The 15,027-nt window shown below is 44.0% G+C and overlaps 1 protein-coding gene across 3 annotated transcripts in view; it reads left to right on the top strand.

Annotated features, from left to right (window-relative positions):
- The first annotated feature begins 468 nt into the window (after positions 1-468).
- The window catches only part of SLC24A3 (solute carrier family 24 member 3), a 456,403-nt gene continuing 441,844 nt past the window's right edge, over positions 469-15,027 (top strand). For all 3 annotated transcript variants that reach the window (XM_046678076.1, XM_046678077.1, XM_046678075.1), the window contains exon 1: positions 469-868. In XM_046678076.1, coding sequence (XP_046534032.1) covers positions 736-868 — 133 coding nt within the window. In that variant the 5' untranslated portion in view covers positions 469-735. The remainder of the gene's footprint in view (positions 869-15,027) is intronic.

Below are 15,027 nucleotides of genomic sequence, written 5' to 3'. Positions count from 1 at the left end.
CTCCCCAGCTCAGTCTCCTCCCCACGCGCCCCCTCTCCGCCGCGCTGGCCAGCGCCGGGCTGCGTCCCCGGCACTGCCCCCCGCCCGTGCCCGAGCCGCCGCGCCGCTGCAGGCTCCGGGGAGCTGCGCCTGCCCGTGCACCGCTCGCCCCGTGCTCCCGGCGCGCTCCGGCCCGGCTCGGCCCCGGCTCCCCGCGCGCGGACCATGGAGTAGGCGGGCGGCCCCACGACGCGCTCCTGCAGCCGGCGAGGCCGGAGCCAGCCCGGGGTGGCCTCGCCAGCCGGCGGACTTGGCCAGCGGCGGGCCCTCCTCCCGCCGGTCCTTCCCCGCTCCTCCTCCTCGGCCGCCGCCGCCCCCGCCTCCGGCCGCCCCCACCGCCCCCGCCGCGCCGCCGCCCGAGGCCGAGCGCGGACGCCGAGCGTGGGAGCCATGGCGCGCGAGGAGGAGAGGGACCCCGAGCGCCGGGAGGCGGCGGCGCGGGCTAGAGGCGAGGAGGAGGAGGAGGAGGGGGAGGAGGGACTGAGCGATAGCGACGACGAGGACGAAGACGAGGAGACCGGCAGCGGCGAGGAAGAGGAAGAGGAGGCGGCGGCGGCCGGGCTGGAGCGCAGCGAGGACGCGCGGCTGCAGCGCGCAGGGCTGCCTCCCGCCCCCGTCCCCGCCGCGGCCGCCCGCGACAGGAGCGGCCGCTGCTCGCCGGGGCCCCCGCCGGTGCCACTGTCCTGCTGCCCGAGGATGCCGTCGTCCGACGACGAGGAGCGCGAGCGTCGCCGGAGCCGCCGGAGGGACCTTCTGCTGAGCCAGCTCTCCTTCCTGGCCTTGGTGGCGCTGCTGCTCTGGTCGCTGTCGAGCGTGCAAGAGCATAATGGTGAGTGCTCGCTGCCTGCCCAGAGTGGGCGCTGCGGCTCCGGCAGCTCGGGCTGCCTGGCCTGGGCGCGGGGCGAACAGGCTGGCTCGGCGGGCGGGGTGCCGGGCACGAGGACCCCCCCTGCCCCTCGGAGGGCTGGGGAAGACGGGGCCCTGAGGGCGAGGACCGCGCAGCGGAGAAGCGGCCGGCACGCTGGGGCACCTGGCTGCCCTGGGAACCCCTGCCTGTGCCTCTTGGCTCTGTCCTTCTTACCCACGAGCTGGAGGGACTGGTGTTCGCGGCGCTGGGGACTGTACCCTAAAAAAGTCCCCCAAGGCCAGTAATAAAGTTGTCTCGGTACCTCTGCAGGTAACTACCTGTACACTTTGGCTCGTTGAGGGCCTGAAGGGGGCTGGTTGACTGGTGAACACACAGTTATCCAGTGTTCTCCGTATAGAAGAGGCGGGCCGGACCAGGCAGAAAGCTCCGTCCCCGCCTTTCCAGAACAGGTGCTGAGTACTTCGGATAGGAAGAATGTGTTGGCCACCTGGCTAGTGTTTAGGAATGAGTTTGTTCTCTTAAACTGACCACTCACTGGGAAGACTGATCCCTTCTGTGGACTTGGCAGCTCGGGAAGAAATGATTTAGCCCGGACCGCCCACGGCTCTGGACCTGCTCTCCTGGTGCCCTGCAGTGGGTCCGCCCTTCACCCCACAACTTTTGTCTTATCTTTATCCTTGGCTTTCTTGAGCTGAAATGGACCTTGTGGAGAAATGTGCTCAGAACAGTTGTCCACTGAAAACACTTTGGACTCTGGGGTGCAGCTGTCTGAAAAACGGAGGAAAGACTTAGAAGAATAACAGTTGTAAAACCGTTTTATATCCCGGCCGTTCAAATGGCACGGTTCGTGGGAAAACAGCCATATAAATGGTTGTGAGAAAAAGCAGTTACAAATATGTGCTTTGGTGTTAAGATAGACATAACTCTAATATGAGGTGTTATGAAGTGCAGAATAAAGCCATTTTGATAGTGATGGTAAAATATTTTTAAAGGTGCTGTCAATTAAAAAAGAGCTCTGTCCCCCGAATGGCTGGTCTCAGGCTTCGTGGTAAAAGCAGATGGTTGGTCTTGGTTCAGGTCTTAGCAGACCTCTTGACAGACTTCATCATATATGGTAATATGGGAGAGTCCGTCCTGGTCTTCAGTGGCGCTGTTCAGACTCCACGACTCTCTCCATTCACCCTGAATCCCAGGTTGTGTGGTTGGGGGGCCTGACATGAGGAAGGGGCTGTGCCAGGATGAGGGGAGCTGGACCTCTCTCCAAGGGCAGAGGCACACCTGCCAGATACCAGTTACTGGGTGATTCTCAAGAAGAGGGTTTTCATTAACCCCCTTTTAATCTTCCCAATTTTTGTGAGTACAAAGCCAGGCTGTACTTGATGACACCTTTGGAAAGGGCCATTCCAAGTCGATTACGTGCCGGCCATTTTTCCTGCCTGTTGAGGCTGTCTGAATCACAGAGTTCCCACCACTTTCCAGGATATGAAAGACGTATTTCTGGGGGGAGAATGTGACCCATACACTTAAGGCCGTCCGTGGCAGGGGCTGCCTGGGCCCCGGGGAAGCTGGGATGTTCTGGGGGGAGGGAGTATCAGACACTCTGCAAACTTGAATCCTGGTGACCAGAATGGCATTTTGAAATGGTTTGCCTAGCGGTGACATTTCTGTTCAGGTGTCGCTGACTCGGATAGCACAGCCCTTTTCTCCATCCCTTCCTTTGAGCTCTGTTTGTCCTTCCTTCCATTTATGTTCCTCTCCTCCCTCTCACTCCCTCTCCACCCCCTCCTATAAACATAGACCTTAAGAAGACTCCCACCTCAGCAACTGACCATGACAGTGGAAAGCCAGCGGTGGTACGAGGATGCCATCCAGCCTCTGTTTATTTCCCCCAAATGGCGTACCAATTGTAATTCTGTCTCGAATCACCTTCTTTCCACCAGATATTGATAATTTCGTTATGTGATGCACAGTAGTATTTTGCAACAAGGCACAGGTTTTTTTAGATAATAAGATATTAATTAATGTGTATGAGTCTGCAAATGGTTATTTTGATTGTCATTCAGCAACCTTCAGCATTGAATAGTGACTTTTACCCTGGAAACTTGGGGTCTACTCTGCTTAAGGGTCCTTTCAGTATAGAGAAAAAGTTTGGAGTTTGGACTCTTTAAAAGATTCTGCGACTTGGAGAGGCTGAGTGATTCGCTTAAGGTCACACAGCAATTGAGGAGTAGAGAAAAAAACCAATCTGAGGTGACCTGGCTCTTTGATCGCACCCCTCTTCCCTGGCATTCATGCCACCTTCTGGGTGCAGCTTTGTAATATTTATATAACCACAAAGGGGTACCTTCATAATGATCAAAGGTAATATTTTTATTCACCTTGAAAGCCATACAGTGATTAAATGTAACTTCTCAGAAGCCTGTTTTCTAACACATATTGATTTTTCTTTTTTTATAAAAAGGACAGTTCTTTTACTAAACCAAAATAGAGGTGTGTGGCAATTATGTTGTATAAGGTTTCTAATCATGTGGAATCTGAGATCCCTTTCTTCACATCTATCCAAAGTCAGCGAAGAGTCTTTTCTGCTGAGATGGGACACAAGTGTTAAATTTGGGTCAGGAAGGGTTAACACTGGAATCAAGGGAAATGTTAATTCTCACAACCAAAGCAATAGTAACAGCTGGAATCGGGTGGGCTCCTGGGTGGCAGGCCCTGTGCTAGGCACACTTCATATCTGTTGCTGTATTTAATCTGCAGACTGTCTTTGCAGATGTGGGGCCTCCAGCTGTGGAGGAAGAAAAGCCCTGGGGTTGCTCTGTTTAGTTGTTGCCGATGAAAATCTCATTTTTGATGCCTGTTTTCAAAGCCGATTGAGGTAAGGTGTGAGATTTGCTAACAAGGGTTTTCTTTATTTTTTGCCGTGAGAATGGATTACTTTTGTATGTTTTGAGTGCCTTAAAAGTGTTTAATTTTTCTTTGAAGTAAGGAGCCTGGTCATTTTTCTCCAGAATAGTGTGGATAAAGACCAGGAATTCTAACTCAGGAGTAGTTATAGACATCTCCTCTAGAAGGTTCATAGGGGGGTGGATAGTGAATAAGAAAAATTATACATAGAAGCTTCGAGTTTCTGTCCCAGTTACTATTGCTGCATAACAGATCATCACAAAACTTAGTAGCGTAAAACAACAATTTTATTGTTTTCTTCATGGATTTGGACAGGTCATAATGGGGACAGCTTATCTCTGCTCCATTATGTCTGGGGCCTCAGGTAGAAAGATCGAAAGGCTGGGTGACTTGACAGCTGGGGCTGGAGCCATCTGGAAGCAACATCACTCTCATGTCTTGGGTTGATGCCAGCAGTTGGCTGGACCCTTAGCTGGACCGTCAACCAGAACACCTACATGTGGCCTCTCCCTATGGCTTCTCCACATGCCTTAGTTTGAGCTTCCTCAGAGCATGGCAGCCGCGTTCCAAGAGAACAAGGTGGAAGTGCATGGCATTTTTATGTCTTCGCTTCAGAAGTCACATGGTATCACTTCCACTATTTTCTGTTGGTCGAGGAGTGACAGATGTCAGCCGAGGTTCAGGGATAGATGCCACCATCTACTCAATGGAGGAGTGTCAGAGTACGTTGTAAAAAGAGCACGTGCACTGGGAGGATATTGTTGTGGCCGTCTTCGGAAAACCAGGGATCCAAAGGGATAATAACTTAGGACTGATTGCAGACGTTTCCCAAGGAGGTAAATGATATGTGTGTGTGTATATATATATTTGGAGTGTGTGTGTGTTTATACTTGGAGTGTGTGTATGTATGTATGTACATTTGTATGTATACACACACACGTAATTTTTGAAATACCTTCCAACCATGAAAACATTGCTACTCATCTTAACTGGTGTGGGGTCCAGTGGTGGTGTTTGAAAATAGGGTTGCTGTGCAGATCTGAGCTGCAAATTTCAGTTGCAGATCTGAGAGCCCATCTTGAGCTTTGTGCCTTCCCATTCTCAGAGGTCTGTGACCATGACCTTTCTGTCCCTCGTGTGGTTTACAGAGAGGCCTTGCCAGGCTCTCCAGCTTTGTCTCCCCTCCCTGTCCTCCCCTTTCCACGCTTCACCACTCTGGCTTTTCTTCTCCTCAGAAAGGCGACACGTCTTCTGGCCCCAGACCTCTAGCATGTACTGGTCCTGCTGTCACCGCTGCAGCTATTTAATCCTTTATCCGGCACTTCGGTGCCCAAGATCTTCCTGATGGAACCAGGTCTCCCATTTTGCTCTCTGAGCACGCTGTTATCCCCTCATAGCATTTATCACAGTGGCAATTTTGTATTTATTTGGTTATAATTTGAGAAACATCTCCTCTTCACCAGATTCCAAGCTGCGGGAGATCAGGGACCCTCTGAACTTCCCTGACCTTTGTCACCTATTTGTTACGTAAAGAAGCGCTTTTGGTTTCTGTACTACAGTGCTTGTGATAAAAATTAGCTACTGTGTATTAGGAACCCACCGACTGGCACACACTTTATTTTCGTGGTTTATAATTCTGCCCCCAGTCTAGCAAATTCCATGTTGCCACTGGTTTTTCATGGGCTCCCACTGAGCTGCAGAAAAATGAGTGCTGTGCCCAGTGCCACTTCATTAAGTGAGAGGATTTGAACCCAAGCCCATCGGCGTCCGAGCTGCGTGCCGCTGCCTTGCCTAGCCTCGGCTTAGGAGGACGTGAATAGAAATGGGAATCACACTGCCTTTTTCAGTCAACTGGCGAGTAGAGGAGTAACAGAAGGTTGCTTTCATAGAAGAGTATTTTAGAAACACATTGCTTTTCAACCTTTTCTATTTTCTGCCTAAACATATATAGATGTGTCTCTTTCCTCCTGGCTTTTCTTAGCTGCTCATCAACCCAGATTTTTCTCAAAGATTTCCTCCTTGCAAGCCTCGAATCCTTGTGGGAAGATTTTTTTTACCCTGGAGGGTTGGCAAAGCCAAAAGAATTGCAAACCCAGCCATTTGCTGAGAATTCCAAGGTCTGGCGGAAGCTGGCTGATAGGACAGGATTTTGGCAACTCTAGTTTCTTTAAGGAGATTTCTTTTCCTTGAGCAAAATAATTGTTGGGGAGGAATAATAGTACACAGATTGTTATAATGGGAAAACTGAGGTATGGAGAGTTCAGAAAACATCCTTGAAGTTGTATAGCAAATGGGCCATACTATGAGAAAGGTACTTTGAGTTTTTCTGGTCTTTTCCTGCCTTCCATGTCTGGAGAGCTTGTTTGGTGATGATTTTTGTTTATCATTTGCAGTGGTTTCAAATGTGGTGTTATCTTGTAGAATTTGAGAATTTGAAGTGTTAAGAATTCAAGTGGAAGAAGGTTTTCTATGAGTGAGGTGGTGATGGACGCCATCCAGACAGTTTGAATCATCGAGTCATAATTCTCAGACTTGGACGACATCTTCCAGTCTCTCCTGTGGCTGCAGGTCTCTTAGGATCCACCTGCTGCTCTCTCCTCATCCTCATCCCTGGGTGTGGTAATGCTCCCCTTTATTACACGCCCTGGGGATTTCACTGTCCCTCAGTGGTTTCCCCAGCCCTTCCCCCACCTTTGTAAATGGTCCCTTATGAAACTCTCTTCAGTGGCACCCATTGAGTGAGTTCCTGCCTGACCCGACTGGTACAAGACACAGACCTTCGTGTGTTCATTCAGTGAACACGTGGCAGGCTTTTTGCTAGTTGCTGGCGTGATGGTGGTGTCTGAGACTGACACCCACAGTATCATCCTCATGGTGCTCAGACTTCAGTAGGAAGACAGGCTTTGAACAACTAATTTTCAAGAATTATAAGAGAGTTGAATGAGAAGTAGAGCATGGCGTGGAGGAGGTGTTGGTGGTCAGGAGAAGCTGGAACCTGGAAAATAAAAGGAATTAGGTTGGTAAAGACTGGGAGACAAAAAGGCAAACTCACAGGAAAATGAGCAAAAGGTATGGGCAGGCAGTTCACAAAAAAGCAGTTGCAAATGGCCAATAGACACAAATAAAAATCCTCAGCCTTAAGACGAATCAGGGAAATCTACATTTAAAAATGACGAAATACCATTTTTCCACATCAGATTGGCAAAAATGAAAACGTGATAGTATCAAGCGTTGGCAAAGGTACGGGAGAGACAGCTCCTCTCATTTACTGCGGGTGAGGATGTAAATTGGTACGCTAAACACCACGGGAGACTACAACAGGATGATGAGGTTTTTAGGCACAGACCCCAAATGAAGCTTTGGCCTTTTCATGAGATTGATGTGTAGCAAGGGGAGCGCTAGGATTAGAATGGCAGTGCATGCGTACTTGAGGCTTGCATATAGACTCAATTTACCTGGACCCATCTGTGACCTTGGAGCATGTTGGTCATGACCCTTTGAACTCTAGAGTTTAGAGATTAGGTGAGAGTTGGAGGGGAAAGGCCTTGATCATTTCTGGAGCTGTCCAAACCAGTAAAAGTTACTTACTTAAATCATGATATTCCTTGTTTGTCAATCGCTGTTTCTAGGAGAGCGAGCGTGAACAGACAAAGTAAGCGCATCTGTGACCTAGTTTGAAGGAATTTCACATTTGCAACTTTGTGTCTTTCCCTTTGTGCTTCTGCATTGTTTGACCTTAGCAAAAGTCGTTGGGAGTGCTGTGGAATCTGAACCTGTGGAGGACAGGAAGTAACAAGAGGTTTTCTTGAACAGGACTTTGAGGTGAGAACAGAGTGGATGAGGAGGGGTCTGGGCGTCCAGGAGAAAGGGGGTGCCACAGGTTGACATCAAGAGGTCAGTAGCGCCACTTTTAAGAAAGGACATGAGACACTCATTTTTGGACATTTTGATTTTGATTACTGGTAGGCTGTCTGGGTGGAATACAGCTGCCTGTTGAAAGTCAAGTTTATAAGCAGTTGCTACAGGTAGTATACATGAGGGTGAAAATTGTACCTTTGGTTAGCTCCTTGGGTCTCAATCTTCTCTGCACATTGTAATCACCGGGGAACTTTAAACTTTACTTGTGTCTGAGTCCTACCCCCCGAGATATTCTGATGTAAAGTTCCGGGACGTAGCCTGGGCATTGGGATTATTTTGAAATGAGAAGCGTGGCTCCCACGTGCAGCCAAGAGTGGGCACTTCTGGGTTAGACCAATGGTCAGTACTTACCTTATCACGGCCACAGCAGCGTTCTTCATAGCTGACCTGTGAAGTATCCTGGGCTTAATTTTTCTGTCTTGAAGGTAAATTAATATTTGTCTGTTTAGTTTTCTAAGCCTTTACCGCTAATTGAAGCCCAGAGTTTCCTCCTCGTATGTACAATGCCGTTAGATATTCTACCCAGTCCTCTTTTTGGAGAAACGTTTACCCGATTCTTCTGGCCTGTGCTAGTCTGGACAGGTTGCTTGTTAAACCTGCTGCCCAGCTGTCATCTTGAGATCTCCCTTCAACTTCATCCTGCGTGGTTTTGTTTTGTTTTGTTTTTTTTCCAGTTCTCCTCATGTTGAAAACCCTGTTTGCTGAAACCCACATATGTGTCTATCTTGGTTCATTCCTTCATTTGTGGTATACATTTTGGGGGATCACACACTCCAGGTGCCTCAGATGGGGTATGGAAATAACAAAACAGGTTTGAGACATTGTGTGTTTGAAAATATATTCATTCTACCCCAACACGTAGAAGACAGTTAGGCTGGGTCAAGAATTTCAGTTAGAACACTTTTTTTTTCAGAATTTGGAAGGCATTGCTCTGTTGTCTTCTACCTTCCACCCTTGCCTCTGGGAAGTCTGTTGCTGTCCCAGCTCTTACATTTTTGGGTGAAACCTTTTTTTTTCCCCTCTAAGACCATGCGTGCTCTCTTTGCTCCTCACGTTCAGTCGTATCATGACTGGTATGGCACTGCTTTCATGCATTTTCTTGGGCACTCAGCTAGTCCTTCTAATCTGGAAGCTTACATCCTTCAGATCTGGGAACTCATCTTAGGCTTCTCCGTCCTAAATCCTCTCTCCTTCTGGATTGTCTGTTATTTGGGTGTTTGACTTCTTGGATTGATCTTCTGACTTTCTTATCTTTTCTCTCCTACTTTTTCTCAGCTTTTTGCTCTAATTTCTATAGATTTTCTTAATTGTATCTGCCAAATCTTATACTGAGCCTTTAATTTCTGCTGTTGTATTTTTAACATCCAAGAGCTCATTTTGCTGCTGGAAGTTATTTTTAGTAGCATCCTGTTCTGCTTCATCAATACAGTATCATCTCTTCTATCCCTAGGTATATTAATAGTGTCTTTCAAGTTTTCTTTTCTCTGAATGGACTCTGTTTCTCCAAGTTGCTGTTGTCTGTTTTTTGTTTTGTTTTTCTTATTATGTGCTTTCTTTGAATGTCAAGTGATCCTTGGCATCTACTCATATTTAAGTGAGGCCATTAAAAAGATGATTGGAAACTGCAAGGAGAGGGGTCTGTTGATTGTGTCTCTGTAAGGTGACCTGACTGGGCCATGTCACTGGGCAGTACTCCATGTCTCTAGTTTTAGATCTCTTATCAGGGGTGGTCAGATTTCCCAGAGAAAGGTCACTCAGTGTCCTGTCTTGAGGGAAAAGACCTGGTTACATCTGGGAATCCAATGGGAGAGGAAGCTGGGATGGGGGACATGCATTCAGCAGAAACACTCCTGCGCTCAAGGACAACTGTGAGTATGGAAGAGCTGAACAATTTATTTTGACACATTGCAGGACCATCCCAAGTTATTTAAATCCTCCTGCCTTCCTCCTTCCCTCCCTCCCTTCCTGCCTTCCTCCTTTCTGTCTTTTAACTTCTGTACCCATGAAACTCGTTAAGACTTGTTGCCTCCTGGGGGTGCTAATGGTCAAAAGTATGGGGAGGTGTAGTTGTCACCATATCCTTTTCTTTAAATTGAAGTTTTTATTGAGAGAGTTGTAGATTCACATGCACTTGTAAGAAATAATACAGAGAGATTCCTTGTACATTTTCCCCAGTGGTAACATTTTGCAAAACTTTAGTATCATCTTAACCAGGGTAGTGACATGGATACAATCCACCAATTTTATTCAGATTTCCCCACATCATTTGTACTCTGTGTGTGTGTGTGTGTGTGCACGCACATACGCTTGTGTGTGTAAGTTCTGTATAATTTTATTACCTGTGTAGGTTCCTAAACCACTACAGTCAAAATATTGGACAAATCCAACATTACGTGGATAACTTGTGTTGCCCTTTTATAACCATGCATGCCCCATGTACCTTTTTGTATAAAAGGAACAGTAAAGTAACTCGTATGACCTATGGCAAAAATAAAATTAATTAAAAATTATAACTTTAAGACTCAAGGGAAATTCCACCAATAATGTTGCTCTGTACAAAAGACTGCTTATTAGTTGGGGGCAGGGAAATGAGCATAAGGTCCATCTACATTAGTGAGATTAGGACATGGAGTGTTTTCCCGTTCATTGCAGTTTTATTACTTTCAGGTACAGTAACCTGAGCTAAGTGCCAGATAAAGGCTGCGCATGGCTAGTTCACTGTTTGTTTGATGGATAATTTTTTTCTGTCATTTGCACAATATTTCTGAATGAATGCTCAGTGAAAATAGTTTATTCAAGTTGTTTGGTCATTCAGGCAGTTTAGCCATGCTCCTTGCAATATTGCTTTCACCGTTATTTGTCTCCCAGAGTACTGAGATGAAGGAGATCTTGGGGACCGTGGTATCTTAACGTCTGATTTTATGTTTGAGGAAACTGATGTGAAAGAGAGTTTGAACTGGTGCCAGAACCCAGTTCCAAGAACCCTGACTCCATGCTTACTAAATACTTACAGAAAAATCAGCGGAAAGTTAAGGTTAGAGATACATTTTATGCAAGTAGACTCTGGGTGAAATTGTTTCAAATTCTGAAATGTTTCTGAAGTGCTTGAATCTTGATGGGAATTATTTGGCATGCAGTTATGGTCACTATATGGGGAAAATTAGGGAATTTCGGGGTGAGCTACTTCTTATAGTGAACAAGAGATTTGTTTATTCAGAAATACTGGTTCTTAGGACACTCTGAGCTGGCTTTAGGAGAGAGTTAATATCGTTGGTTCACCTTTTGCCTGGGTAGTCACCTCACATAACCAGTAGAATGGTAGTTTTGAAAATGAGTGCCCTTTAATTTTTCTTGTTAGTAGTCTTTGAGCTTATAAGATTTCAACTTTTTCTTTTAAATCCCTGATGGTTGCAATTCTAGGCTGTGATCTGAGCGTAACTTCCAAAGAGAGAAAAGTTTCCTGGGACCTTAACCCAGAGTTTGAAACCTGATGGTAATGACCTTGTGAGTGGGATTTCATGGTTTGGTTGTTTGAAATCACAAGTGTTTCTTGGGGTGTGTTCTGAAAGAAAACTCATTGCACTTAGTTTTGGTAAATCTAGGCACGAGGACCGGTCTATTCCAGTATTTTCCAACATTGTGGTATATTTCCTCCCTTATCTATTTCAAAGTTGATGTCATACCATATATAGTGTCTTGGATCCTGCTTTAAAATTTTTTCAAATTAACATATAGTCAAATTGACTGACATTCAGGATACAGAACAGAAATATCAGCCCCCCAAAACTCCCTCAAACGGTCCTTTTGTAGTCACACCCTCCCTCATCTCTAACCCCTGGTCTGTTCTCTGTCACTATGGGTTTGTCTTTTTGAGGATGTCATACAAATGGAATCCTGCAGTTTGTAGCTTTTGACACTGCTTCTCTCACCCAGCATGATGCCTCTCATATTCATCTAGTCATTGCACGTATCAGTAGTTCATCCCTTTATGTGGCTAAGTAGTAGTCCTTATATGGGTGTACAACAGCTTGTTTATCCATTTACCTGTTGAAGAACATTGGGGTTGTTTTTAGTTTTGGTAATTATGAATACAGCTGCTGTAAACATTCAGATCCAGGTTTTTAAAATTTCTTTTCTTGCCTTATTGCAATGGCTAAGACTTGCAATACAATATTGAGTTTGAGTGGACATCCTTGCCTTATCCCTGATCTTAGGGGGAAAGCCTTCAGTCCTTTACCATTAAATATGATGTTTGCTGTAGGGTTTTCATAGATGTCCTTTATCAAGTTGAGGAAATTCTCACCTACTGCTAGTTTGCTGAGAATTTTTATCAGAGATGGATATTCAAGTTTGTCAGATGCTTTTCCCACATCGATTGATACAATCCCATGGTTTTTCTTCTTTGGATAGTTAAAATGGTAGATTATGCAGATTGAGTTTTGAATATGGAATCAGCCTTGCATACCCTGGATAAGCTCCACTTGATCATGGTGTGTTTTTCATCTTATATTTTTCTGCATTTGAATTGGTCATGTTTTGTTGAGGACTTTTGTGTCTGTGATCACCCAGGGTATTGGTCGTAGTTTTCTTTTCTTGTACTATTTTTGTCTGGTTTTGCTGAACCTGTAAAATGAATTAGAAAGTATTCTTTTCTCTTCTATTTTCTAGAAGAGGTTATGCAGAATTGGTGGATTCTGCTTTTTAACTAATCATAAACATTTCTCCATGATGTCAAACTTGAAAAATAATTTTTAATGTCTGCATAATAATAATATTAAAAATCACGGTGTTTTTCTTAGTGTTACAACAGTGACATTTACTGAACACAGCCTGCTTGAGGCACTGTTCTAAGTGCTTTATCTGTAAGGACTCCTTTAATCCCCACGACATCCAATGGAGGAGGTACCAGTATTATCTCCATTTTACATGCAAAAAAAAAAATAAGACACAAGAGTATAAGTAACTTGCTCAAGCTCACAAAGTTTCTATGTGGCCAGGTAGAGTGTGAACTCAGGCTGTGTGGTTCCAAATCCTGTGGTCTTAACTATTACATTATATACTCTGATTATACCATAATTTACTTATTCAGGCCTCCATTTGAGAAATTTAGGTATTTTCTGTATCCTCCCCTTGATGAACATTCTTGTGCTGAGGTTGTTGGTAATCTCTGACAAATTCTTCAGGTGGGATTCCTAGAATTGCTATTTCAGTGTCAAAGTGCGTACCCATTACAAAGGCTACCACATACTGCTATGTACCTTTCCAGGAATTTGAGCAAATTAGAAATTCCAACAGCAGTGTTTGAGAGTGCTTCATTCAGTGTTCTTTGCCAGAATTGAATGATTATTTTAGATATTTTATTCAGTTTGATTCCAGAGAGATGGTATCTCATTACTGTAGTTTGCCTTTCCTCTTTATTAGTGGAGCTGAATATTTTAAAAAATGTTTATTGGCCATTTATATTTCTTTCCTTGTGAGGAAAATTTGTTCATGTCCATTGTCCTTTTGTTTTACAATGGGATAACAATGTTTTTCTTTTTTGTTTTAAAGATTGGCAGCTGTTGTCAATCTCCCTTTTTTTAATTCTTCTCCCCAAAGCCCCCCAGTACATAGTTGTATGTTCTAGTTGTGAGTGCCTCTGGTTGTGCTATGTGGGACGCTGCCTCAGCATGGCCTGATGAGCCCAGGATCCAAAGCGACTAAACTTCAGGCCACTGAAGTGGAGCATGTGAACTTAACCAGTTGGCCACCGGCCTGACCCCTTTTTTTTTTTTTAAATGTGACTTTTTTTTTTGGCTGGGAAAGATTAGCCCTGCACTAACATCTGTTGCCAGTCTTCCTCTTTTTTTTTTTTCTTTCCCTCCCCAAAGCCTCAGTACATTGTCCTTCTAGTTCTTCTCTGTGAGCCACCACCACAGTATGGCTGCTGACAGACAAGGAGTATGGTTCTTTGACTGGGGATGGAAGCTGGGCTGCTGAAGTGGAGAGTGATGAACTTTAACCAATAGGCCATCAGGGCTGGCTCAACAGTATTTTTCTTAATGATTTGTAAGAGCTCTTTTTTATATTCTCTCTATAATAATCTTTTATCCCATTTCAGAAGTTTTACCTGTTTTTTTGACATACAGAAAGATTTTCATTTTTATCTAGTTGAAACTATGTCTCTTTTCCCTTGTATTTTTTCACTGTTTTATTCTTAGATCTGGGAACTCAATCATATATTTATTCCACATCATCCTTTATGTCTTTTTCCCCCTATTTTTATAGTTTAATTTTTTAAAAGTGTAACTGTTTACTTCATTTGAAATTTATTTTGGGGTAAGATGAAGATTTAACTTCAACAGAGTAACAGACTTAACAGTTAAATTGTTTATTGAATAATCCTTCCTTTACCCACGCAGTTGTGGTGCCACCTTTATTCTATGCTTATTCTCTTATGTCCTAGAAGTTTTTGTGATGTCTGTTTTGTCCTATTTACCCATTAATTAATTGTTGTAGTTTATTAGCATGTTAATTATCTGATAGGGCAAGACTCCTCTCCTCTTGTTTTGGAAAAAAAAAAATCATTTGCTGTTATCACTCGTTTATCCTTCCAGGTGAGCTTTAGAATCTCTGTTAAATTTTGCCCAAATGCCTCTGGGTTTTGACAAATCTAGAAATAATTTTTGGAAAAATGGCATCTTACAGCACTGAGTCTTCTTTTCATAGTGTGCTTCTTCATTTGGTAAAGGCTTTAGAAATATCTGTCAAGATTCATAAATTATTTCCCTATTTCTTTTTTACATTTATTTGTGAAAGTTATTTTGGTATTATTATTTATTGTTGCTATTATTTCATTCTTTATATATTTTTTAAAAATATTTCTTCTTTATAATTTATTTTTTATTTTATTCTTAAATCTTAAACTATGTAAGTAATTTTAAAAATAAATTTGTTATACAATCCAATGCCCTGTATTTTCTAAGAATTTGCTGTTATAGGAAACTTGTAGATTCACGCTGTAGTTGAATCGTTTTTTACTATTGGTTTTTGGTTAAGTTGGTTACTTTTCATTATGCTGTGAAACTTTCCTTTTCTTTCTTTTTCCAAGCGTTTTTAAAAAAACTCAGGCATGGATGTTGTATGTGGTCAAATGCCCTGTTAACATTCATTGAAGTGTTTAATATAACATAATGTAAGTCAACATCCATATGAAGCTGCAGCTGAAGTAAACCATAGATAGTCATGGTATGTTTTTTCTTTTAATATGATGTTGGATTTGATTTGTTCATATTTTCTATAGAATTTTTGCTTTTATA

This window comes from Equus quagga, chromosome 12 (assembly GCF_021613505.1).
Source record: "Equus quagga isolate Etosha38 chromosome 12, UCLA_HA_Equagga_1.0, whole genome shotgun sequence".
NCBI lineage: Eukaryota > Metazoa > Chordata > Mammalia > Perissodactyla > Equidae > Equus > Equus quagga.
Note: the sequence above shows the minus strand (reverse complement) of the source record. Positions and strands in the feature narration are given on the sequence as shown.